Raw genomic sequence first — 27,491 nt, forward strand, 5'->3', positions numbered from 1 at the left:
GTTTGGACACCCCTGCGTTAAAGCGAGTGCAGAATTTCATCTCCGTTTCACATGACGACGTTGTCTGGATAAAGCGCCCCGCAGGGCCCTGATGGGGTCCTGTTGGGGCCTTACCTTCTCGCCCACAGATCCTACGGGGCCCACGCCACCCGGAGGACCTTGAGGACCCTAAAGAGACAGAGAAAAAGATCAGTCATACTTCATTTTGGAGTTATGATAATGACACATAAGCTACTACTGATTAGACATCTTGCAAGTTGCTGTAAAGATATATATTTTTCAGGCTGATTTAAATTTGAGAAAATGTTAAATTATGAATAATAATTTGCTTGACTAACTTGCTGGATAATTTAAGGTGAACATAACTTTGTTTGCCCAGATTTATGCTTTTTGCATCTGGCTTGGTTGCTCATTGCTTTTACACTTTTGCATCTTTCACACAGTATAGAGTCATGGCAACACTTCTCTATTTTAGCAGACTAATAAAATCCCAGTGTTTCAATTAGAACCTTATTAAAAATACACTCTGCCTTGACGAAGGAGCCCTCAGTGGATCAGAAAACAAGAACTTATTGACTAAACGGAGGAGTGGACTTTTTTTTCTCCTGTCTCTTTGCAGGCTTGAGGTAAACTCTGATGGATTTTATGATAAATTTGGGTGGTTTTGCTGCTCTGCATCACGACTCTTGTCGTTTTTTGGGCTTTTTTTTCACAGCACAGTAACTCCCTGAGTTCCTCGGGCAACAACAAATGAAACGGATGAGCAGCACTGCTCATCGATTTAAAAAGTTCATGGGGTGGGGGAAAGCAATAGGCGTACAAATGAAGACTTTTCAAAATTTTTTCGCCAAGATGATTGAATGTTAAGGATTTTTAAGACCTGAGGAAAACCCTGAGGGGTGCGTGGTGTTGCAAAATTTGTGCAGCAGATCATTCAGGAAGGAGAGTCTGAAAATTTGATCTACATTCATAAGCGATACGTACATCGGCTCCACTGGGACCCTGAGGGCCTCTGGGACCAGGGGGACCAGGAGGACCCTGTACATAAAAAAAAAGAAGAGAAAATGTGATGATGCGGTAATAGATTTAAGTTTTACTCGCAAAAAGTTGGGAGTTTCTCTTACCATGGGCCCGACGTCGCCGTTTTCTCCTTTTTCACCTGGAGGTCCGGGAAGCCCCTGGAGACATAAAAAACCAAAATAAAACATGACTGCGTATTTATTAGCATGCTAAAAAAATTTAAATATTCAAGCTAAATTAAGCAAAACAATGTAAAAAGCTACTTAAAAGGAAACTGTATTTTCTACTACAGGTTTACTGAAAACCTTTTCAAAAACCAACGTGAATAATAACTTGAACTGAAGTAATACGTCTTATGAAGTGGCGCTACATAAATAAGCTGAATTGAACTGAGAGAGAGCACGACTTTTAGCACATAACAGGAAGGCTAAACAGAATACAGCAAAGTTGCTTTCCTGTATTATTTTAAGCTTTAGACCTTTTTTTGTCGTGCAGCTGAATTGGGCAGGTTAAGTAAGGATTCTAAACTCGCTATGCTAACCACCCCAGCTGTGCTAACTGCTGCTGTAAAATGCTAATAGTTTAAAATGTCAACTGTAACCATTTTGTCCTTGTTATATTTCACACACACATGGTGTGACATCACCTCTGGTCCTACACTGTAAAAACAAACAGTCTTATCAAGTATTTTGGTCCAGTTTGATGTGCAGATATCTTAGTACATTTGAATTAAGATCAAACTAACATACAAGTGACTTCTCGGCAAGATATAGGATCTTGTTTTAGGTCAATTATTCTTGAATATTGATGACAAAGTGCTAGTTCCACTGGCAGATTTTCTTCTCTTATAACAAGGGAAAATGTTTTGTTATAAGTCAAGTAATCTGAAAGTGGAACAAGCATTTTTAATCAATATTCAAGAATTATTGCCTTAAAACAAGCTTGTATATCTTGCTGGAGAAGTTACGTCTGAGTTAGGCCTGTCTTAGGTAGGCCTGAGTTAGGTGGACTAAGATATTTGGACAAGAAACTAGATGAAAATACTTGGTAAGACGTCGTGTTCTTGCAGTGTAATAACCCCATTCGACTGGAAAACTAAAAATGTGTAAATTTTTCACCTTTATGCACGACAGCCCTGAAAGAAACGTTGGAATTCTGCAATAAATTCTGAAGAGTGCATCTTTGAAGATATCTGTACTGCAACACTGATGAGCTGTCGTGTGAAGAGGGCTTTTCATGTGTTTGCATCATTAACTGCATTCACAAAAGCTGCTTGCTCGCTGCTGAGATTTAATTTGACCACGGGAATACGTTGCTGTGATTCTGCGACTCAGAGCAGCATAAATTATTCAGCGTCAATGAATCAAGATTCATGTTTTAGCCGGTGCTGCCTCACTCAATTACGTGTTCATTGAATTATTTAAAAAAAAAAAAAAAAACAGTAATCAACAGTGCGGGGTTGAGACTAAGTTTACTCAATTAAACCATGTTTTTTAGAAAATGAGGTGCGTCAGGCATCCCGTAAACGGCTCTCTTACTGTTTCAACTCAAGCTGCTGTTTGTTCTCATTTTTGCTGTCAGTAACCTCTGCACACATATACGTATATATCTTGACTCTAAGGCGCAGGAATTAATCTGTACTCACTCACGCACAGCGAATGAGCAGCATGTTGGCGACCTTACGCGTGTTTGATCCCTGACATTTTCTCCCAGTAATTGGTGTGATTAAATTGCTGCGGTAGCTTCTTTTTGTGTATGTGTGTGTGTGTTTACTCTTGATCTGGAGGCAGTTTGTTGTCAAAAAAAGGTGTAGGGTTGTATAAAAAAAAAAAAAGGAGGACATCGACAAAGAATTCATTCAGGACGGTGAAAAACAAAACAAAATTGCCTTTGTGCATCAACACAGATCTTCATGTAATTGCCTCCGTTCAGGTTCATGTCTGTTTTTTTTTTTTTTTTTTTTTGAGTATTGCCGCTACCTAGATTGCCACACATCAGCTCCCGCCCCTCGCTGAGAAGCATCATTTGTGTAAAGGTCTTCTCTAATGCTAAAATCGGTAGCAGTGGTGCTAATTATGCATCCCGGTAAATGAGCTTGATGAGGAACAGACTGCTGGAGTAGGTCAGTCCGTGCAATTAATGGGATTGTGATGGGAAGTGAATTACTCCCAATTAAAAGTCCATCGAAGGCGATCCTGCTGAGAAAGAATAGCGCCGAGGAGCGACCGTCAGCGGCGTGTGTAATTTCATCAACACAATGACCCCGATCCCCGCAGCAAACTTCCAAAGTATGGGGCTTCGGAAGTTGATTCCTAATAAATGCATAATTACAAATAAATTGAACACAACCGTGGGAAAGGTCACACATCATTAGATCTCTATGCTGGGCCAACAAAACATCATTAAGGCACGTTAAAGTGCTTCCTTGTGTTTTTCCCTTTCTTCTTTTTACAAGCAGCTTCACAAAGTAATACTACATATTTGTGAGTAGCCTGGACTTTTTCCGTTTGTTTCTCGGACATTACGTTGTGCATTTTTTGGTTTGAGTTGCTGTTGAATGCAACTCCTGCGTGTTGAACTAAAGAGTCGAACCTTTTTGAGTGTTCGTTGCTCTAATGTCGTTCACTGGCTGACGACCTTCCAGGGAGATCCTCTAATGTAGTGCCACGCCGGCCGTTAGCCATTAGCTGTGGCTCCAGATGCAATTGTCCTTTTCTTCTCCCCATCATTCTATAATGTTGCACGCTTCGTGTTGTGGCCATTTATTATTAATCACTGTCCCCTGTAGGGCAGCTGTTACATATTCTGGACTGATGTATGAAACTGGTTTTTGTTTTAAAATAGTAGTTTGGGGCTGACAGGTGAGAGGAGGAGATAAAAGAGGAAGGAAGTGATTTTGTTTTTTGTTTAAATCTGGGGTGTGCACCCAGAGTTATTGCGGTGAATTTTTCTTATCCCAGAATATAGGGAGGTGCAGCAAAAGCCCAAGGATTTTCCAGCTCTGGTGAGACTTTTGCTATCCAGTTGTTAATCGATTCATCTAAAAATTGTCAAAAGATTAAAGCCTACTCTGTATTGATGGTAAGCAATAATACCAACCTGTAGACCAATGGGACCTGGGGGTCCAGGGAATCCTCTCGGACCCTCGTCTCCCTTCTGCCCGAACATGCCCTGCTGACCTCTGGGTCCTGGCTCTCCATCAGCTCCCTGGCAAACGACACACACGTTACGGCTGTAAACCATGTGATGATGTTCCATCTGTACTTTTTATCATAGGTTACTTTACACCTTTGGTGTCAGCCGGTGTTTATGTGTTGGATGTTGTTAAGATGTACTGAATTTTGCATGGACTTACAGCAGGACCTGGGGCTCCGACGGGACCTTGAACACCAGCCGGTCCGGGGGGGCCCTGGGAAAACAGAGTAAACAACATGTTGGGAGTAAAACACAGAAATAATAAAACGCAGCACCCCAGATGCTGGCAGACAAAGGAGGCCGCGTTCTGTTTCAGAACCACCACAGGAACACGAACCTGAACTTTTTAAAACTGCTGACATCAGCAGGAAAAGTTCCTGCAGCATCATAAGCGGCGCAGGTTTCATTAAAAATATGCTGAGCTGCTAATAGGATGATGTGCTTTACATTATTGAACCTGATTTACATCTTATTTCTGTTTTCTATTATCAATTGGGTCGTTTTGGGTTTTTTGTTTTTGCACAATGAGAAATGCTGCCTTGTTCTTTTTGATGCTTCTTACTACACAAATTTGCATAGATTCATTTGATTCACTTACATCACGTCGTAAAATTGAGTTAAACACAGCTAATTCTTATAGTGATTTATTCCTGTCATGTGAAACGTAATCTAATCAAAACACACAGCCAGCTTCATGTGAATACAAGATGTAGATTCATGCGCTTTTCATAACCCACCTGCTCTCCCTTGTCACCTTTGCTTCCTTTCTGGCCCGGCTCCCCAGCCTCTCCCTAGAAAAGACAAATACACACACGCGCACACGCATGCACGCACACGCACACAGACACACATAGTCTCAGATCCAATTTTCTTCTTTTGTGAATGTCAACAAAATCACTGACAACCCCGCAGCTCAGACAAAAAGCCAATATGTGTGACGATAATCCTGGAAGTTCCATGTGGATGAACAGATATGGAGATGTCCATTTCCTGTCCAGGTTAGAACGCAGGTAGCCTCTCAAGTGACGGCTGATTGGCAGCTCCGGAGAACACCAGGAGATTAAATCGGTGTTTCAGTTCTGCATTTCCTACAGCTGAGTTTTGCCTCCTTCACGAGGCAAATTTTTATTTATTTAATTGTTTTTATTTTTGTCCAGATTTTCCCCATCTGACAATCTTAAAGCCCTGATTATTGGGAAAGCTCTTATGATAACCTTAAGAGATATTCCTGCCGTGTTTGGTGTGCTAAGAGTCATCTGCTTCGCTCGGAAAACACTACGATCTAAAATCCTGGATATTCAATATATTGGATTGGATAAAGGAGAATGTAGCACGTCAAATGTGACGTGGAGCCAATCAGAAAGAGAGGGAAACAGAGGGGAACCCATAAAACACAAAACAACTGCTGATGGCTGACCAGAAAGTCCGGTGGACGTTAGAGACTTTGTATTGTTTTTCTCTGGTAAATATAGTCCAGAAACTATCACCGTTGTTTCTTCCCGGTCGGCCATGTTTGTTCACTCTGAACAAAAATGGCCGAGTCTTGGGGCACACCTGTCAAGTCTGAATGTCAGTTCACATGAGGTGAGTGCTCTCTCAAATTTTGAAAATCGGTCACCATCTTCAGAATCTTGGCGTAAGAACCAGACCTCAGCTGAGTTTTATGTTTACTTTGTCTGATTAGACCAAAGTGTTAAACATGGAGCTGACGAGGTCAGGGCGGCGGACGGACCTTGTCACCGTCCTCTCCGGGTGGGCCTTGAGGTCCAGCGGGGCCAGGAAGTCCGACAGGACCCTGAACCCCGTCACGACCGGCTGGGCCCTGCGGCCCTTTCTCACCCTAGAAGCACAGAGATGTTTTACTTTAAAAGTTATCCTTACATGAATGGGTGAAATTCTGTTTAGGAACAAAATACTCACAGGAGCACCTTTCTCTCCAGCAGGACCTGGAGGACCCTGAGGACCAGGTCTACCAGATAAGCCAATTGGGCCGGCTGGACCAGCATTACCTCTTTCACCAGGAGAACCCTTCAAGCATAGAAAAAAAACCCAAACCACTCTGTAAATAAATCCCTGATTTTACTGAACAACAGCTTCTGCCATTACGATCCTGGCAGACCCTGCTGAGTTCTACCACTAATGGATCAATGCACATATAAACAAACCCTTTAAAGGAAAGTGAGAAAACAGCAGAGGCAACACACAATAACAGGTGCCTTTTAAGTTCTAATGAAGCGGCGCTGCTCTTTTATAATGCAGTTGGCATTATCTGCTGTCCGGGGGCTGACGCCTCGGTGCTTCTGCTCGCTCTGAGGGACTCGTGTCTGCTACTGAAAATACCTTTTTCTTTTCAACATAAACACACTGTTGTATTTACTGGAGCTACAGGAAGTCAGTGTTTACCTTTGTCCATAAAACACATAGGTAAATACACCGTCTAATTGGCTCCATGCACCTTTTGTTCCTATTCAGACAGGGCCACAGAAGCAAACATTTTCCTCATTGTAATAGGTCTGACTTTGTACCTATTTATCATTAGCTTCTTGATGTGCTGTTACACAGTTTTCTTTGAAACATGTGAACAGAAAAAAATGATGCAATCAGCTTAAAAGATTTGAGAAAAAGGAAACAAACATTTCAAGATGTCATCCATCCATCCATCCGAGTCGGCTTATTAGAATAACTTTTTCCATTTTTAGCTTCCGTCTATCATCTTCTAGCTCCATTTTGTCGCTTGTTGAAACCGCACGGTGAGTCAAGTCCAAATCGTCTGGAGTTCGCATGCAGTGAGCTGCACATGTTACAGTTGAGATAACTCCTGCTCTGTATTTTCTTTCTTTCTTCCATAGTGTAAGCCATATACTCCTCTACTTAGACTAGAATAAATAGATCGGTACAGCTTTATGTCATGCATTCCCGTTTAGTTTTCTCTCTGCTGTATGTATGGTGGATTTATTAAAAGCCCAATCAGGCTGTTTGAATTCAATGTGGACATGTATGTTAACCTTTCAATAACTTGAGCAATTTTACTTCAAGGGAGAAAGCAACAGGGTTTCTGTGCAGTCGCAGCTTCGCTGTGCCATTATCTCAGTTCGCTTTGTCTTTTTACAAAGTGCTGTCGAATGTGAACTGGAAGAAGAGCTTGAAGTTATCAAAAGCACTACTTAAATAATAAGTATGGTCCTCTGAAAAGGAGAAGAGAAAGGAGTGTGTATACGTTCCCCAGCTGAAACCTCTGGGATTGATCCGGGATGCGTAGGAGGAACTCCCAGGGTTACTCAATATTTTGACTCAGCATATGGATGCTTCATGGCTGTGTGGTTTTATTGAGAGTGCATTTGTTTGCTTCTCTCGTCGTCTGCCAAGAGGCAAGAGAACAAATAGTCTTTACAGAACACAATGCCGCTTGTGCAGGGAAAGACACACTAGATGTGGATTAGTGAGTCTGACTGCATCCCATCTATATGGTTGACCCCCAAACAACAGCATTAATTTAGTTTATTTGATATCCCCTAATATTTATCATACAATCACTGACTGAAATTTAAGATTTCTAACGCTGTAGTTAGCTGAAACAGTGAGCTTTGTTTTTGACAAATACATCCAGTATCTTGCAAGAGTATTTATTTGTAGCCCTTGTACTTTTTCACCATTTTACAACTTAGTCGCAATATTTACTGAGCTATTACTTTGTAATAAACTGTTACTTTATTACAGAGGCACTGCTTTTCTTTTATGGACAATTATTATTGCTGTCACAATTTTTTACTTATGGACATCTATTATGACACGCAGCCATATCAACGAGGCGGTATACAACCGCGAGCAACTGATTAACATTGCCAAAGCTCAAATAATACCTCAAACAAACCTCAGATTAGCAGAGAAGGAGGCGTCACGGAGGCAGAACAGCAGCAAAAAGAAGAGAGAGAAGGAGGAAGTTAAAACCTTTGTTGTCGAACTTCTGTGCCCTAAAGAAGAACCTGCCAAAGCAGCCACTGTGGCACGACTGCACATCCCCGACTCCGATGTTTTTGCTACTGGGCTTCCACTTCTAAGCAACCTTTACTTGTAAACCTTAGTGGAGCTTTTAACGCGGGTTAATGAGTTAATTCAGGGAGTAAAAACCAGAGTACTTACAACAGGACCCGGTGGACCCTGGGGTCCCTCTCCACCCTTCAGACCAGATGGGCCCTGAAATGAAGAGAGAAACAATACTGACCATCACAATCTCCACATCTGCCAGTAATAACGCTACAATCTCCATGCTGGATCTCAACACAGGTTTCATTAAATGCCAGTCGAACTCCAACTGTCTGCCTCTGGCTGCCGGTTTGTCATTTAATCCCAAAACGGCAAGAAATGAGCAGTGAAGAAAATTCAGAGCTTTTCACCCTCCACGTTCGACGCCGTGAATGAGGTTTGACATTTTCATTCTGGCAGAAACACTGGCTGGAATAGAAAGTCCAAAAAAAGTAGTAAGGAGGTTGCAAATCATCATCAGTTGGCTTGAAGAGCTTCGTATAAAGAGCACGTTTGAAATAGGTTGGTGTATTAACACTTAAGTGAATCCGACTAAAAATCAGAAAAATTACTTCAGCTTTAACAAATATGGTTTGGGTCAGTTTTTTTTTAACATGTATTAATGAAAAAAGTCATGTTTTTGCATGACTTTGTGTTTGTGTAACACATTTCAGCAGCAGCGTAAAGCACTGCTGCTAAAAAGTGCTACACAAACAAAATTTGATTAATTGATTGAAAACTTAAAAATAGGGAGAGGGGACTTCCTCCTCCTAAAACAAAGATGGAGGAATGTTACATGGGGCAATTATTGGGGCTCTTTCTCATTACTTTCTTCAAAATATCACGAAGCTGGGAAACGGCTAAATGGGCGGTTGCCCAGGGTGGCAATGGAAATGGGGAATAGCAGTGATTTATTACATTTTGGTCCATCTGATGATGTCATTTTAAAACATTAAACGATTGACAATGTGATCACTGACTCAGTACTCGATTAGCTTTTGTACCAAATACCCTTTTTACTGTTGCATGAGCAATTTCAACTTTTTAATTGAGTAAAAAATATGTCGAAGTCCTGCTGCTCTCACTTGAGTACAATTTTTTGGGTACTCTTCCCGCCTCTGCTCTCTGGATGCAGAATTTGTAGCAATTGGTGGCAAAAATTCAGAAGTCATCCGAATGTTTAACAGCCGCACTGTATGCGAGAGCGTGTAAACAATTCAAATCCACATTCCTGCCTCTGTGGCTGTGTGGCAAAAAAAAAAAACAAACAAACATTGCATGGAGAATGCTTTATTACATATCCATCAGCGTCCAACATGGGCTTGCATGCATGCACGAGTGTTTGTATGCGTGTGCAACTCCCCAGTGAGCTCCAGAGCAGCACAAGGCAGTATGGGTAATGAGTTTCTGCAGCCTGTGGCTGCATGCTGGGCTAAATTACGGCGGCAGGGAACAATCAGGCGGGCCGCATGTCCTGCTGAGTTCGGCTGACCTTGAGGAAACACTTTGTTTCCCCGGCTGTGTATCCGTCCCGAGCCGCTCCAGTCTAATTGCCAACATTTTTGACTTAATAATTTATTTGCTAAATAATGCATGCGGCAACAAAATGCCGCGCCTTCCAAAAGCGCTGGCACTGACAAATGATGAAACAATAGACGTCCTTGAGTTAAACTGGGGACAAGACTTTCAATAAGTCCCTAACAAATCCCAAATTCTCTAAAAAAAAAAAATAATAAAAAAAAAATATATAAAAGGAGGCCCATTATCTACTGCAGCGGTCCAAGCCATGGATTCTGTGGTGGTGGAGCAGTGCGGGAGCAGTGCCTGTTCATTTGTAAGGTGTCACTTCGGATTTCCTCCCACCAGATTGATTGCTGCAAGTGCATTCCAGGGCTGCTGCCTCTAATGAAGTGAACAGCTCCAGATAGGTGCGGGTTCATTTGTTATGTAGCTGTGGTCTGTCGCTTTCTACCAGCAAGCGCATGTGGAGAAAAACTGTGACGGATATCTGCGGGTGAGTTCTTACCGTGGCACCGGGTAGACCTCTCTCTCCGGGGAAGCCACGAAGGCCCGGCGGACCGTCTTTACCAGGGGAGCCTTGCGGTCCAGGATCACCCTGCATACACAGAAATTGTATTTTGTTGTTTTTGTTATGATTATTATTATTGTTCACAAAGTGTCAGAAAATAACCTGAAATATTTAAAAAATAACCGGATGAACAAATTGTATTTTATAATGTCTTAACAAGAGAAAAGGAATCATATATTATTAATATCAAAGTTTAAATGTTTATTGCATATGTATGACAACTAGATTCACAAAGCAAATTACACTAAATACATGTTGGCAGGTTCAACAATGGGAATAATTTGCTTTGATTTTTTTTAAATATCAGGTCATAATTATTCTTGTATTTTAATTTTATTACGTTGCTTAATCAAACTTCAAAACGAACATTTAACTATAAGAAATAATGTCAGAAGGACGTTTTCAGCTGAATGAAGAATCACTCTTACCGATTATTTCAGATAAACCACACAAGCTACAGTTGGAGAGAATAAAAGAAGTTGTCACATGAAACATAGCGCTTTCATTCGCAACAAAATCAGAAAAACAACAGAAAAGATTAAATGAGCTACATTTATTACCATTATAAAGTATCCGATGGAAAGCTCCCCAACCAGAAGGTTTGCATTTGGTGTTCATAAAAGTAACAGCATAATTTCATCTGGTCATTTTCAAAAGCTCATTTTAATCTAAAAACGAGCCTCATCGCATTTTCAAATTTACCCGATGTGACTCTGCGGAGGTTGAATGTAACTCTTTTGTTTCCGGTAGTGAATTACTGTCTGTATTATCTCTGTTTACTTTGCGCCTGGTGCGTTTGATCTCAATTCTGCCCACATAGGACTCGCAAAAATCATCAAGTCCTCAAAGACTCTTTTTTATGTCCTCCATGTCTAAATACTGACTGTGCATCAACTAATGGCTTTGTACTTTCCTGCTGGAACAGCAGTGTATGTGTCTCAAAAGCACCAAGCAAACCCTAATGGCCCATTAGTGGCATTTACCTGAAGCATGTATTGTTTTCTATTCATCAATGCTGCTGCAGCTCAGTCAATGAAGGGACATCACCAAATCTATCAGTGTTTTCACACAAACAGCCACGGTCTGAACATTGGCTCAATGAACACATAGAGAACAAGATTTGGACTGAAATGAAAACTCATTAACGCAAGAAAGTATAAATATATTTATACGTTACCTGAAGGAAACCGTTTCTGTCTCCACTGTTCAAACGTTCTCATTTAAAGATTTTATTTTAATAGCTCTTTTTGATTTTGCTCCAAAGAGGGGGGAAAAAAAAGTGCCAACAAACTGCTGCTTTTCAAAAGCAATGATGTTTGAATGAAGTGGGGAAAAAAACTTCAACCGCTTGCCGTTTTCTCTGTGTGTGTTTTGACTTTATCTGCCCACTGCGAAGCCCAGACGAGAGGGCCTGAGAGGTTTTAGACGATTCGGTCTCTGCTGCCAAGGCTTCGCCGAAGTGACTCTGGCATACTGATGCTCGGGTCTGAGAGAGGTGGGAGAGAAGCGGGCCGCTCGGGGTTTGGATTGAGCCGACAGACTTGATTAAACTGTCTGTTCAGAGGAGATGGGAAGAAAATAAAACTAAAAAGAGAAGCTCAGAGAGAGGCGTAGGGGCGGGGCCACGCTGGAGGCTCCTGAGAATGAGGGGCTGGTCTCAGGTCTACTAAAAAGGTGACCTCCGTTGCTAATGGGCTCTTCTAAATCACCAGACTGGGAATGACAGAGAGGGAATGAAAAGATCTGAGCTGCTTAAGCAGAAAGGAAAAGTGAGAATCTTGCATTTGATTTTTGCTTTTTTCTAGAGACAATGCTCCAGAACATCCAGTTGTCCCTTGAGTGTTCATGACCTCAAGAGGTCATAACTCTTTGGATGTCTTCATAACATCTAAACTCAGTCATACACTGAACAGTTTTTGTTTTATTTGTCCGATCTCCTATGAAACATCCTTATGGCATCATCTAGTATGAGTTTCCATATGTTTAAGCATCTCCCTTACATTGCTTTCCTATTTATTGTTTGCATATGTATATTTTTATGCTACAACCATACCTTGGCTCCCTCCTTGCCAGCAGCACCCGGAAGACCCTGCTCTCCAGGTGGGCCTGGGGGTCCAGGATGTCCGCGCTCACCAACAGGACCGGTCTCTCCTGTGGGTCCCTTAGATGATCACATGTTCATATCATTACCTTTAGATCAACACAATATTCCTATCAGTGATACGGGACTTTCATCATCAGATTCCTGCTCCGATGGATGATGCATTTTGCATCACAAAAAAATTTGGGGAAGAGCATCTGCGCATTTTTCTGAATGACATTTTCAGGTGTTCATGCAAAAAAAAATATATTTCTTTTCTTTTTGAGGAATGAAAATATCTCCTTGGTAAAGTTATCGATTGCACTTTAACATTCATGAATGGTTGTCCGTTTGTGGACAAACTTTCAGTCACGCGAAAGAAAATATGCTTCAATTATCACAACGGTATTTAAGTTTTCTTTGAGCCAATGCTGCACTTTCTTCTTTTATTCCTTTACAGCTAAACGCCTTTAGGAGTACAACAGTTCGTCATATAAAACGGCTGTAAATGATTTATAACAAACAATAAATCTATGGCTTGGAAATCTGTCTTACCTGAGGCCCAACAACACCTCCTGGTCCCGGGGGGCCAGTTTTTCCTTGGAAACCCTGAAATCAAAACGGATGTTGGTTTAATACAATGTATATTTGTCATATATTTAATATTAGCTTCTTCATTTTTGAAAACAACTCAACAGTGAACAGTTTATAATTCAGCTAACTCGTTTTGAAACATTTATTATTTAATAACAAGAGATGAAATGTTATTAACACTGTGCGTGTTGGAAAAGAGTATTGACCTAAAAGCCAATACATATGAGTTAGATCAAGTAAATACATTGAATTAGACCAGGATTAAATATGTTAAAACGGACATCAGGTGTTCTGAATGTAGATTTTCTTGTGTAGGATTTGATATGATGCGTTCAAAACAAAAAGCAAAACTGATGACAGAGCATGTTTATGTTTCAGTGTTAGATACATTATATTGATCTCTACGGAGGAGATGCTCGTTTTCTTCCCCTTCATAAGAATCTTAACTGTTTTGACAAAAACTCTGAAATCAGTTCAATATTCAAGATTTTTCAGGGTTTTTCTCTCCGGGTTGTTGGACGCTAGACATTAAAAAATGTGGCAGCTTATGGAGTTCAGACTGAAGGTAAAATTGTGATAAAAGAGAAGGAAATTACACTTGACATAGAAAAAGACAAAAGTGCCTCTCAGTAGCGAAACGCATTAGTGTTCGGTTCTAAATTGCACAACATGCCTAGTAATTGGGCAGAAATGGGCAATTTTACTCTTTCGGGTTCACATTATAATGCCATAACCACACAGTTAACTCGGGTCTCTTGAAAATGCACTTTGTTAAACAACCTTCTGCGAGGTACATTTTTCCAAAAATGAACTCCTTTTGCTTGCTTTACTTTCTTTCCATAGTATTCTGACGTCTCTTGTTGAAACCTCGGGAGATTTTAAGCTGTAAGGAAAGTGCTAGAACAATAAAAACTCTGCTCAGGTGATGATTATGTAGCGCGTCTACAGAAAACCTTTCAAATCCAAGGGTTTTCAGGAGCAGCGGCCCCACGAGAGCGGCGTGTAGTCTGGCGTTCCTAATTGATCCCAGAATCAAAGCAAAGGTCTGATCTCCTTTACGTCCCTCGAGTCGCATCTCAGGTGCTCTACAAAGAAGAAACCCTCTACTTCCTAATTAGGTGACTTCCTGAGGATTTCATTTCATGGCGTCAGAGGAGCTGAACACAAACCCGTGCTGTGCTTTTCAGATTTTTACTTGAAAAATGTTAAATGTGATGCATTTAACAGACGACCATAGGACGTAGTTAGAGGATGATGGCTTGGCACGATTTTCATTGTCTTATTGTGCGGACAAACGTTTTCACGTGTGATTCTAATTGCGTTTCTTTTGTAACGAAAACGCCGCGATTGGGAAAATTGTTTTTTTGTCGACGATAAGCACTGCAGTCCTCACATGCACGGCCTTAGCAAACAGGATGCCACCAGTCAACACTTTAAAGATCCGCTTTGCTCTGAATCTCTGAGAATGACGAGGCGAAAGCGAAGTCGTTTAACTGCACTAACCGCTTTGAGCTCACGGCGACTCCTTCATTTTGACTTTCACCTGACTTTTCCAGCTTGATGCGATCGCCCAATCCCTCAGTTCTCAAATCCATAAGCAATTTCCAGAGGATAAGTTGATTTGAAACTTATCATCCTAAAACCAGAGAAAGATTTAGATCCAGGCGTTCGGGAAGCCAATCCCAGCTGACACGCGGTGTATCCCCGGGCTTATTGATCACAATACTTTGTCATTCAGGGTGATGTATTATTCAATGAAGCACCTTCAGGCCGACGGCGTCGCAGAGGAGACATGGGCATCTCCGCTTGATTTGCACTTCCTGAAATCCGGATTGTTTTGCTGCGAGCGTCTTTATTGCCGTGATCCATTTTCATATTGGATGCTCGTGCTGCCTGTTCACCAGGACGTAAATCTGCAGCCCTTAACGCCGCTTAGGAGTGAATCGTTACGGCTCGAGGCGCGGCAGGCGGAGGGAAGAGCTCGCTTGTTGCGTGCCACGTTATCTACAGGGAAGGGGACGGGTGGAAGCGGAAGCTCTAATAACGGGGTTGACGATCCGTCAGGCCCGCGGTGAAATTTATCGTCCTCAGAGAGTCGTCGAGCAAAGGTTCACTGACGCATACTAAGTGCGGGGATCGAAGATGAGAGCAGGGGGAATGCAGCAATTGCAAGATGGGATCGAATCAGTTTTTCTTCCTTCTTTCCAGTGGGGTAATTCTTATACAGTAGTCCTTGGGACATTCCTGATGTGGCTGTGCAGCTTTACTTGAGATTTAGTAAAGATATTAGTCATCAGGGGTGAACAGGGACTGCTGGAGGAAGCTGCAACGAATCCATGTTAAACAGTGCAGCAGTTTTCAGGTTACTTTTATCTTAAGGATGGGAGCATCAACATACACACACACACACACACACACACACACACACACACACACACACACACACACACACACACACACACACACACACACACACACACACATATATATATACATTTTTTGTCACCAGTAAACCTTCATGTTGACCTTCATGTTCTCTCATCTTTGCCGTTTTGAAGAGCGGCTCAGAGAAATGTGCCTCTGTTGCATTTCAGCTTACAGAACCAGCAAACAGCAAATCTACTAAGACCTACAAGATTAATAAATACATAAAGTCAAATGTTTCACAGTGCTGTGAAAATGCCCCTTTTTGAACGTAAACTAACAAGGCCATGATCCGCATGTTCAGAGTCTGTTTTAGTCAAACGCAAAACATTTTATGGATAGAAAAATGTCAAACTTTGTGAAAAAGTGTCACATCTCGTAAGTGTGTCCACCTTTCCTGTGTTGAATCACCTTTTGATTCGATTCCAGCATTTAGTTTTCTTCCGTACACAGCTGCCATCATTTATAGTGAATTTGATGAGTTATAGTTTTCTTATTTTTTTGTGATATTCCTGACATTTGCTCTCTGGAAAACACAGTTTTCCAGAGAGATTACAACATCAGAAATAATGGTAGGGTACAAAGGTACAAGTCAGGAGAAGGATACAACTCTTACATTTAAATTTCACCTGCACTTACTTCATATTAATTATTAATGACGATTTTATTCAAATTGATATTTTCTCAGTATTCTTTTTCTTCAACTTAAAACAAAAACAACATCAATTCAAATTTTGTCAGAAACTTATGCTGCTGCAATAAAGAACACATTTCTATAATTTATTTTACCCTGGTGCCAATAAATGCAGAGTCCACATTTATAGAGCCTCTTTTGATGATAATAATAGTAAACCAATATTTCAACAATAAGCTCTATCATATACTGAACCAGATTTATTCTGCAGTTTAGCTGTGTGAAAAGGAGAGTGAATCTTTGCTAAATAAACGCATTATTCACCAATAATGAGATTATTCATATTTTGGATTGAGGGATTGAAAGAGTCCCATTCTGGTGCCCTCACCGTCTCTCCACGCTGTCCAGGGTGTCCGGGAAGCCCGTCCTTTCCAGGTGGTCCCTGTTGGAGAAAAAAAAAAGTATCACACACTGATAACGACATTATTGAACATCAGATTATTTACAAATCAATGCTGGTAGTACAAAAGCCTCTTTGCTCATAGCTTTTAACTATCTGTTTGCGGTTTATATTTATTATTAAGAAAAACAAAAATGCCTTGACTTTCCCAAGTTCTATAATTGTAAAAGAAAATAAATAAATAAAAATAAATTACCACTTGTTTGCTGTCTGAACTGAAATGTGAGAGAACATTCATGAATACTGCAGTGCACAGGTTCTCCATGTAGTTCTCTGTCTGAATCAACCCTAATGTGTGTTTGGAAATCGGGGAGAGAAGCTAATCGAGAGTTCCTGTCGGAGGTCCTCGTGTGAAACCGAAGTGCTACTCACAGGGGGGCCCTTTGGTCCAGGGAAGCCCACTGGCCCCTGAGGTCCTTGAGGTCCCTGCAACCAGCAAGCAGAAATCCGATTAAACTGCAGAAACTACACGGTATTTAATATGCTGAAACATTTAATATGGTATTTAAAACTGCTGAGTGGATTATTACTAATTCAACCAGACATTCTGTAAAGCAAATAAAATCTGCACAATTAATTGACAAAAATAATTTCTCACTGATCTGTGCTATAGTGGAATCTCATTTGGTGTTTTTCTGAGTGATAAAATACATTTTCTCTTCTGCTTTCTTTCATACGACATATGAGCAGCAACTACAAGTTACCTTGCATACCGTAGTCTGACATTTTCTGGCTTTGTACACTCAAAAATATATATAAAACCAGATTGTAATAAAGCTTTTAAAAATAAATTTGTCTCATTTTCTCTCTCATCAAGCCCTGACATAAAAATATATTTTATAACCCCAACCTAGACCACATAATTCTTGCTAATAACAAAAAGACTCCATGTTAACCTTCAGTGTTTCACAAATGCAGCGTATCCGTTACTTTTCTTCACATCTTGACATGTTGTAACCTCAAACTTCGACAATATTTTACATGATGGACCAACCCAGAATAGTGCATAACTGTGAATTGTCCCCTCTACCCTGATACCATTAAATAAAATCAGTTATTTTTAAATTGTAAGTAAGATAATGACTTAGTTTTTCCATGTTGAGTATGATCAAAGAAAGTTTAAAGTTGTAATGTGACAAAATGCGGAAAACATCAAGCAAGCCGTTTTCTGGATCTCTAGAAAGCCTAATACTAAAAGAAAATCCAAGATAAATTGCTGCAATATTTGCAACATATTTTTGTTTCTCTATGTAAAAAATAATCCGACATTTCAAAAAAGAACAGAGACTTTACAGAACGCTCGAGTCAAACAAAACAGACGCAGATTTTTGCGAAATGGAAACATTACTCCTGATACCACGGCTAAATATCGTCTTTGCCGTGGGCTTCATTTTCATCCACTTGTTCTGTGGTTGTGCATACAAAAGACGTTGAAGCAAACCTCCCAGATTCAAGTCAAGAGGGTGTAAACGGTGAGGACTGAGGGGTTTATGACCTTCCGGCTTAGCCAAGTGAAATGTCACATCACTGAATCTCGGACTTGCCCTCCGCCCACAGAGAATCTCAGGGCTGAAAAGGTTGACGACTGCCTGTCAGCATCTGCGAATCGGAATCACCAGAAGTGTCACATCAAGCTGCCCTCTTTGGGAAGTTTTAAAAAGCTTCAGGGGAAAAAAAAAACATCTTTCTTTTAAATTAATAGAAGAAAATGTTTGTTTTTGTTGGGGTTTTTTTAAACTAAGTTTTGAATATTGAAGATTTGTTGGTTTATAAGCAAACTTTAAACAAGAGTTAATAAAAGATTACATTTTACTGTACAAAGAGGTATCACAAGACTTGAGGCGAAGTACTAGGAGATCATCCTGAACTCTGCTCACCAACAACAATAGCCACCAATTTGACTATTATAAACTAAGGCGCTTTTACAAAGTTGGGCAGACCGTCAGCATTTTAGCCTCTGGCCTGCGTGACTTTGAATTCATCCTGGAGTTTTTAAGAATGACTCCTTCTCTCCGTGTCCACCAAGAAAAAAATGCAAACGCGGATACAAATGAAGCACGCGCTGCAAGCTGATTTATCGGCCAAAGCTGCTCCTCTGTGGCTTTTGTCTCCGGATTCACGTCGGAATGTCACAGTTTCTCTGTTACGGAGCGAAATCAAAGTGCGCCAGAACAACGCTGGAAATTCAAGAAAGAAAAAAAAAGAGAGAAATTCTCTGAAAGTTATTAAATACAGCGCACCACTGCTGGGAGACTTTTACTGTGCAGCAACTTTAACTTTCCTGCTGAGTTGGGTCACCCAGGGCTGAAGACTGGGAGTGTTTTCATTTCTTGGAGAAATACACTTTATTACAACACTGGGAATATAACTATTGAGATTTGGATTAAAGGAAATGTCAGGAAACAAAAACATTGATGTAGAAAGTATAGAACATAAAGACCTGACCTCAGGGATCAATTTAATTGATTTAATCAAATTCTTTATTATTTTTAATAAAGCTCTTTTTAATATCCGTGAGAAATACCAAAGGGAAAAAATAAATGTGCTACACACGGTTCACTGTGGTGCGCAACATATTCAGATTCACTTTTATGAAACGTTTTAAAATAAAGAACTTTCAGGAAAATCAATTCATTTTACTCTTAAGCAGTATTGATTGGAACTTAAAAATACAGTTCCCCTCCACCCCCACTCAACCAGAAAACAATCCATCCCTGGGTGGATATCAAGATGGTCCTTTTAGTTTTGAAAACTCTGTTTGCTTTTTTCAGCATAATTAAAAGGGGGCTTCAAAATGGGGTTGGACAAAGTTCAAAAGGTTTAAGAAAGTTCTGGGAAGAAGTCATGGATGTTGACGCGCCTCATGACCGGCAGCTTCACGGAGATGTTAAGGCAGGCAGACAGATGGCAGCCAGGAGCTCCGGCTCAGCAGCCTGCAAATGTCACATTCTGAGTGCTGGCGAAAGTCATCCGGTTAGCACTAACATCAGACCAAATGACGAGAACAAACAGAGGGAAGCGTGCCTGTAGCAGGAAGCATATGGTGCATCAGACCTGCGCTCAGGCGTCTCCGTATGGAGAAGCTCTCTGCTCACCTAGTTTTCAATTGGCTGATTGATTGATTTTGTAGTAAGTGTGTATTATTGCACACTGAGACATACTACATTTGTTTTTGCATCGTGGATTGCACAGACATGAAACACAGGTGTGGAGGACTTACTCGCTCACCAGGTGGGCCATGGGGGCCGTCGTTTCCTGCTGTGCCCTGAAACACACAGCACAGCATCACTGTTGGTCAATATTTAGCTAGAGAATGAACTTATTTCAGACTGACTTTAACTGAAGGATAAAAGACTTCACAGGAACTTTGGACTCGGTGAAACAGTGGCGTTTTGTTGCGACAGGTTTACCTTGGGACCGGGTTTGCCTGTTGGACCTCTGGCTCCTCGAGCCCCACGAGGCCCCTATAGAGAGGAAGAGGGAGAGAACCTGCTCATTAATACGATGTCTTTGCTGTTTTCAGATTGTTTGATGGTATGTAATCGGTCAATAAATAAATCATCGAGGGAGGAGGACATACCGTTGGACCTCTTTGTCCTCTCGGCCCAGATTTCCCAGCAATGCCCTGTAGGATAGCCAAAAGAAAACAGGTCAGTTTTATAAGGTTAGTCTTTGTTCCACGCTTTTTCCTGATATTTCCTAGACAAGGATCAATATCATTACGATGCTGCAGAGAAAACCTTGAGGATTTGCACCACTGTCTAAAGCAAATGCCTGGTTTTATTTCTTAACATAGACATTAAACAGAAGTCGGTCATTTTCAGGGCATTCAAAAAACTTTTGCGCCAAAGGGGGAAGAAGTGGAATTTTTTTTCTTTGTTTAATCAGTATGCTGTTAAAAATGCCAACAACAAGGTGGCTCACGTTGCAGGGAAGCGGTGTGTGGGTGGAGCTGTTTACAGACGGTGAAAGAAAAAAAAAGATAAAATCATTCTATTCTGCTTGTTTTCCTGTTTTTGCACGCCAAGTCAATTTTACATCAATGCCAAAACGACACACAATGCCGTCAGAGTTTTGAAAAATAATGCATTCAGTGTGCTGTTCAGATCTGGAGAGGAGGGGGTCAGGCTTACAGCTAAATCCTACCTCATCTACTTTGACTATAAGCTGCTACTCATCAGAAAAATAAGCAACACAAGTCATACACCTAACTTTAGAATAAAAGTAAGCTGATAATGCTTCCTCTGTTGTTTTGTAATATATGCAAAAGTAATTATCTGTGGCCAGGCTGCAGGGTGATTTGTTTATATGGAGTCAGTCCCCAAGGTTTTGACTATAAACTCAAATATTTTACCATTACTAGAACCAAACTTATCAAAATTTAAGTCAGAGTGTGCATTTGGAGCGTTAACATCTCCAAGCAGTATGCTGCTTTCGAGCTAAATCCCATCCATTGTTCTCTCATTTCTGCTCATAGTTCGTTTTTTTTTTTTCGTTTTTTTTTTTGCCATCTGCTTATCAACAAGCCTTAATTTGACCAAGAGGTTTGCACTTGGTTTGAAATCTAAGCCATTTCCATAAACACTTCAGCGTTTTGATTTTTCAACCATTTTATCACGAATGTCGGACGACATGGATCTCCACCAAGATGCACATTGATGGTCAGCAGAAGTAGTACTAACAAATCCACATGTAAACTGTATCTGGTCTGGCACAGTGTTAGTGGTACGGCTCGCGCTTCCCTCTCCAGACATTCTTTTCTAGATGTTTCCAGCCAATTAAAAGACAAATTTCAACACGGAAATCCTTCTTGCATCAATCTTCGGAGGTCCATGTTGATATTTCTGGTAGATTTGCAGCTGATATTGATGTGTTTTTTCTAACTGAAATGTTTTTTTTTTCTTTTCTTTTTTTATTATTAGCAGCGGTTCTTCTTACAAGAGTTTTGTCCAAGTATCCGAGCAAGCTCTGCACTGGTGGCAACACAGCTCAGTAAGAAATTGTCTCGATTCTAAACATTATTAGCGCCATCTTCACTGCAGCTGAACCTCCCACCATAAAGATTGTTTTTTGGTGATGAAACATTTCTTTTACCTGCTATATTTCTTGGGTCTTTTTGATGCAACCGTTGCTGAACGCTAACACAATCGACAATGATGTAACCAAACTCAAGCTGTTCGGTTACACCATTAGTGTAACGACAACACGCAGAAAGCACACAGCAGTCCTACAATGTTGCTATAATGCAGTGATTCCCAAAGTGTGGAGTGCAGAGGATGAATGGAAAAAAAACAAAACAGTTACACAAAAGTGTTTCACTGTAAAGATGGTTTGTTTATTGTTTTGTTGCAACCTGAAGTATGAAATAAACTTCAGTGGAATTTGAAAACAAAATGTGTGTATAGGTTTATGTCTGGTTGAACAATGCGTGAGCCCAATTGATTTTTTATTTTATTTTATTGTAATCCAAAGAAAATCTTTGGGAACCACTGCAATAATGTATCTGCTTGATAAAAGTCTATAGAAACTCCTTAATAAATCACTTTGCACCATTTCTCAGTCTTCACAGTTTGTAGTAATTGATAACAGGAAATAAGCTCTGCTAAACCTTCAACCCTGGGTTACAACTCAAAAGCAACATTAAAAAGTTCAGTGCTCTCTTAAAAGTTCAAATTAAATCCTGGTTTCTGAATTTGATCTGAAATAAGTCGTGAGAACAAGCTCAGCCTCGAGGCTCCAAAACTGTTTCCAAATCAGTCGTTCTCTCGCCCAACATGGCGTTTGCCGTAGCTTTATTTGACAAAAATCCCTTCATGGCGGAACAAATTTTAAGCTACGTATTATAAGTGGGATTTTTTTTAATGTCTCCGGTGTTATGAGTGTGTGTTTCCCCTTACCCGTGCTCCTTTCTCGCCGTTTGCTCCAGGGAAGCCGGGGAATCCACTCGAGCCCTGTCAAAAATCAGAGGGAGACATCATGAAGGCAGATGAGGCTTCATGGGTCAGCGCATACATAACAATAAGGGATTATGTTGCATTCATCTGCTGACATCATAGATATCACTGTCATGAACGTTGTAAAACTTACAATGTTCATGACAAAAATGCTTTTTCCCCCCCTCTAATCAGTGAATAGACCATAATGCTGCAGTCCAGCTGACAACAACGTCAGCCATTTCCAGAATCAGCGACGTGTTTAGAAATAAGTCAGAGGAAGCGCAGAGCTGTTTAAGAGAAAACGCAACATTACTATATGGCTGTGGGTTTTTTTTTTTTCAGCCTGAGAGAGAGCCAAACTTAAGATGATAATAGGAAGACTGACTGGTGAATTGGTCACAAATTGTGAACGTTGCATTTCTTGTCCAAAAACTGAGCATGAAACACAAATGAAATACAAAGCAATGTTTTATCCATAGCTTGTGCAGAAAAGCCTATTTATAAGTGTCATTTACTAACATATCTTTGAAGTTTATGTTATTAAAGTCAAACCAATCAAAACTTTCCTTTCCACAAAATGTTAAAAAGTATACCTTTAGCAAGTGCCTGTTTATAATTCCATGTCTAATAATCAGTCACTTTTATGGAAAATGTATATTTTTACTCTCAGCCGGAATCGTTTATTGAATCAGGTTATTCTCTCTTACGTATGGCTCGTATTTCACCTAAACTGCTGAAATGTTTCACCTTGAAATACATTTCTAGGTGTACAAAATATATATGAATAAGATTAAAGATAGTCTACACACTGGCTGCTAGGGCCCACTGTGATGTTTTATCAGGTATGATGCTTCTTGTGTTGAAAGTAACTCATATTTACCTTTGGTCCCTGTCGTCCGGGATAACCTGGCAATCCTGGGACTCCAAGTTTACCCTGGGACACATCGGCAAGATGAGCAAGGGCAAAAGTCCAACTTAGCTAGAGCCAGGAAAATAAAAGAGTTTTCCTTACTTTCTCTCCCGCTGGACCGAGAGGCCCCGACTCTCCGTTGGGGCCAGCTCTGCCTTTAGGTCCCTCAGGACCGTCCTCTCCACGGGACCCAGGCATGCCAATTTCACCCTGCCATCCACAAGAAAAATAGATATAAAATGCTCAAATTAGTGTTTCAATATACACAGTAGAGTGAATGAAGTTCACAGCAAAAACACAGAATCTTACAGAGTATTTATCCTCTATTTTTAGTGCAAATCTTTGTACGCCTTAAATTATGCAAAACTAACTTATTAGTAACTTTTTAACAATATATAAAAGGTTGTTGTAAGTTCTAAAAAAATCTGTAATATTGGTAATAAATAAATAAAATACTAGCTCCACCATTACTTTATTTAACATATAACAACATATTTCCCCATATTACAAGTGAAATAATCTCTCAGTGAAACTAGTACTTTTTCATCAATAAGTTTTGTTTTAGCTCAAGTGTGCCAAGATATTTGCACTAGAAAGTGCCCCAAATACCCTTGGTGGGTTTTCTGTGTTTTTGTTGTGTGGTGGAAAAACAACAAAATAAGTAAATAAGATGTTTTATTCAAGCTCCTCACCCGGTCACCCTTGATTCCCATGTCTCCTTTAAAACCTGGGAAACCGTCTTCGCCCTAAAAGAAACAAATATTTGGTAATTTCTTTAAAATACTGGTAAAAAAAAAAATTCATTTATAAACACCAAAAAGGATCTGATCTAGCTAACACTTTGCTACATTTAACCGATTCCTAATGGGCAACAAAGGAGTAGAGCTGCCATCTGGTGGCCAGATAGTGGAATAGCATATCCAAAAAATCAATTCACTGTTCTGATTTCTTATACTTAAGACCAAAATACTGTTAACATCAAAGTCTGTCTGTTCAACATGATATATTTGGCATATGCATGTGAGTTCCTTCCTTCCTTTCCTTTTGACCTCTTGTGTTCCAGCAGTACCGATGCATAATGCAGAGCCGAACATGTTTTTGCCTCTACCCTGCTTCCTTACTGGATACACACTTCAATTAATCCGCATTGTTTATTCATAATTTTTTCTCCTCAAGGTCTGTCTCCCCTCCTCATCATTAATAATTCAGAACAAAAATCAGACAAATGCCTGCCACTGCAGTGGGAACAACTCCCTCGAGTAACATAATAGATTTTTGCTTTTTATATGTATATGCCGCTGCATAACCGCGCTGATGCTGAATATTGGAGTTGGTTTAAACTCCGGCACAGATTGTGGCGTCTGGTGACTGGAGTGGTTTCTCTGACAGATGAAGCTTTTCAGCAGGACAGCTTCACATCCAGCTGTGAGTGACTGAGGGTCACTTTAAAAGCAAGACTCGGCCTCCCTCTGAGGATCTTGGCATATGCATGTGAGTCGACTGACCGCCGCGTCGTGCTCGGCCCGCGCCGAGCTGCCACTTCAGCTCAGGAGAGTCAAAACAAAGTCGACAGGTAGACGACGGCAGCTTCAGACAGAACATCTGTGACATGAATGCATTCGCAGCCTGTTCTCAAACTTTTTACGCCTTCTCTGCTGTTTTCACTGTCACCCCTCGCTGTCCATCGCGTCGAGTCTGCTAGAAACCTGATCGATATCTATGTATATAAAGAGATGAAAGAAAAGTGGTGACTAAGCAGAGGAAGGAAACAAACTCATTTACAGTCAGAATGAAGGCTGGAGCAAAGGAAGAAAAAATGGAGGTAAGGAAGGGAAGGAGGAAGTCTTAGACAGAAAAGAAGCAAGGAATAGAAAAAGGAACTAAGGAAGGAAGGAAGGACGGACAGAAAGAAGGAAGGAACAAACAAAAAAAGCCAGAGGAACAGTGAAAAAGTATTAAAAGAAGCAAGGAGTAAAGGAAAGAAGGAATGATGGAAGGATGGAAGTAAAATTATTTTTTATACGTGTTTTTTTCTTTATGTATCTGGCAATTCCATATGTTTTGGTATTATTGCATTTGGCATTGTATATGAACATCTGCACTCTGACTTAGGAGATCAAACTGGCTCATTAACAAGTTTACCTTCTCTCCTTTTGATCCCTTCAGCCCACGAACTCCGTCGGCGCCCTGATGAAGAGAAACCAGAATTAAAACCCAACACAAAACCAAAATGATAAATTTCTAATAAAAATCATTCACTAAAACAATCCTACCTTTACACCCCGGGGGCCAGGATAACCAAGAGGACCCTGAGGACCCAGTGGACCCTACAGCAACATCACATTTTATTGATTGCTCAATGTGTCAAAAAACTCAATTCTAATACTGCTTTTGAAAATAACAACTTTGTTTCAAGATCTCATTACATTTACGCAATAGTGCTCAAAGCTAATTATTTTCTCATCTAACATTTAAGTATAGTATGCTATATATCTTAATGTAAAATGTCCAAAAGATAAATTAGAAAATAGCTTTCAGAAGCTAGTTTTTTTTTTACCCATATTTACATCAAAACTAAACAAGAGTCTCAATAGACTGTAATATTACGTACTCTAATTTATCAATGATTGTGAAATCAAGAAAAAAATTTATGAAGCTTTCTAAACCATACTAGAAAATCAATAGTAAGTAAACAGTCACTACTTATCGACTTACTTACTAGGAAGTGAATACTTTCTTAAAGCATCTGCTAGTAAATAACTGAAGTTGTGTCTCATTATGTCATAATGTCGACTGACAGAGGAAGTAGTTAATATTGATTATTTCTCCATTGGGGCACTGGTTGTCGTATGACAGGTAACAGACAGGAAGGGAACGTCTTGTCGTCATAGCTGATGTGTTGGAAGCAGGACAAATGGAACATTTTAAGGGTTTGGAGCAAGTTTGACCCACTTTGAAGATTTTTGAGTGTTCCAGGTCTCCAGTAGTTAGAGTATGGCAAGATCCAAGGTAGGAACAGTGGCAAAACCGACAACAGCGGCCATGGTTCGTTGACGAATGAGGGAAGCGAAGGCATGTCTCTGTAGTGGGACTCAGCAGACGAGTCCCGCAGTAGCAGACGAGCTACCGCGTTAAGCTAGTGCTCGTGTGAGGATACGCAGTGCGGTTTGCTTCCTTCCAGACTGCAGGGTTAGGGTACATATGTTGACCTCTATCCACCTCTGAAGTTGTCTTATAAAAGGCTCATGAGAACCAGAACTGTACCACTAAACAACAGAAGGTTGCCTGGTACGGTGAATGAAGTTGTCTTTTACATCACACAGGTTTGTGCCACTATATTTATTAATGTGCATTAATTAATTTGTAAATATTACCTGAGAACCTTTCTCTCCAGGTGGACCCTCCTTTCCAGGATGACCCTGTGAAAAAAAGCGTCAAACTGGTCAGAAAAGACCCACTTCAATAATGTTATTCAGTAAAACGCTGAACACAGTGGCTTGTGACCAGACTCTCATGCAGCAGCTCCTCAGAACTATCTGAGACACACATGAGCTGGTATTGCCACCAGCAGGAAGTCTCTGAGCCGCACTGAATATCTGCTGCAGATGGCCAGCAAAGCAAAACGTGGTTCTATGAGCCAGATCAAGGCCAAATACTGCAGGGTCCATGAATAAAACATCAGACTTTTTTTTGTCCTTCTCAAGCTTCGGTTTTATCAACAGGACGTTCGAGCTGTGTGAGGGGTCATTTTGACTTAAACCGCTACTTTTAATAGCAATAAGTGATTAATTTTCAGTGTTATGACGAGTTGGTGTGATGAAGCTCCCTGCTACACCAGGAACAGCTTCGGCTGTGAGGAACAACCGGCGACTTGTTATTCGTCGTGTGACGTGGAGGCGGAGAGCTGTAAGTCGGGCAGCTCTTTGGCCCGAGGGCAGCTGAGAGTGTTTGCCTCTTCGGCCGACGACTCGGTGCAACAGCAGGTCTGGATAACAAAGCCCACGGGCGCTTTACTGCTGCCGTGAAAAACAACCTTGAGAGGTTTCAGAGGCACATGTCTGCCAAAAGGTTCGCCATTTGTCGTAAACCAAAGAAGAAGACGTATATTCTGTCTGTGTATTTCTTC

The 27,491-nt window shown here is 40.6% G+C and overlaps 1 protein-coding gene across 4 annotated transcripts in view; it reads right to left on the reverse strand.

The window, feature by feature from the left end:
* The window catches only part of col11a1a (collagen, type XI, alpha 1a), an 85,991-nt gene that overhangs the window by 18,239 nt on the left and 40,261 nt on the right, over positions 1–27,491 (reverse strand). For all 4 annotated transcript variants that reach the window (XM_055037575.1, XM_055037577.1, XM_055037574.1 and 1 more), the window contains 24 exons: positions 26,740–26,784; positions 25,639–25,692; positions 25,508–25,552; positions 24,058–24,111; positions 23,468–23,575; positions 23,336–23,389; positions 22,417–22,470; positions 20,100–20,144; positions 19,930–19,983; positions 19,740–19,784; positions 16,892–16,945; positions 16,448–16,501; positions 12,963–13,016; positions 12,381–12,488; positions 10,265–10,354; positions 8,356–8,409; positions 6,136–6,243; positions 5,948–6,055; positions 4,953–5,006; positions 4,376–4,429; positions 4,120–4,227; positions 1,125–1,178; positions 985–1,038; positions 115–168 (listed from right to left, as the gene is read on the reverse strand). In XM_055037575.1, coding sequence (XP_054893550.1) covers positions 115–168; positions 985–1,038; positions 1,125–1,178; positions 4,120–4,227; positions 4,376–4,429; positions 4,953–5,006; positions 5,948–6,055; positions 6,136–6,243; positions 8,356–8,409; positions 10,265–10,354; positions 12,381–12,488; positions 12,963–13,016; positions 16,448–16,501; positions 16,892–16,945; positions 19,740–19,784; positions 19,930–19,983; positions 20,100–20,144; positions 22,417–22,470; positions 23,336–23,389; positions 23,468–23,575; positions 24,058–24,111; positions 25,508–25,552; positions 25,639–25,692; positions 26,740–26,784 — 1,566 coding nt within the window. The remainder of the gene's footprint in view (positions 1–114; positions 169–984; positions 1,039–1,124; positions 1,179–4,119; positions 4,228–4,375; positions 4,430–4,952; positions 5,007–5,947; positions 6,056–6,135; positions 6,244–8,355; positions 8,410–10,264; positions 10,355–12,380; positions 12,489–12,962; positions 13,017–16,447; positions 16,502–16,891; positions 16,946–19,739; positions 19,785–19,929; positions 19,984–20,099; positions 20,145–22,416; positions 22,471–23,335; positions 23,390–23,467; positions 23,576–24,057; positions 24,112–25,507; positions 25,553–25,638; positions 25,693–26,739; positions 26,785–27,491) is intronic.

The sequence above is a fragment of the Poeciliopsis prolifica genome, unplaced genomic scaffold, assembly GCF_027474105.1.
Source record: "Poeciliopsis prolifica strain line A6 unplaced genomic scaffold, Auburn_PproV2 SCAFFOLD012, whole genome shotgun sequence".
In the NCBI taxonomy this organism is placed as follows: Eukaryota; Metazoa; Chordata; class Actinopteri; order Cyprinodontiformes; family Poeciliidae; genus Poeciliopsis; species Poeciliopsis prolifica.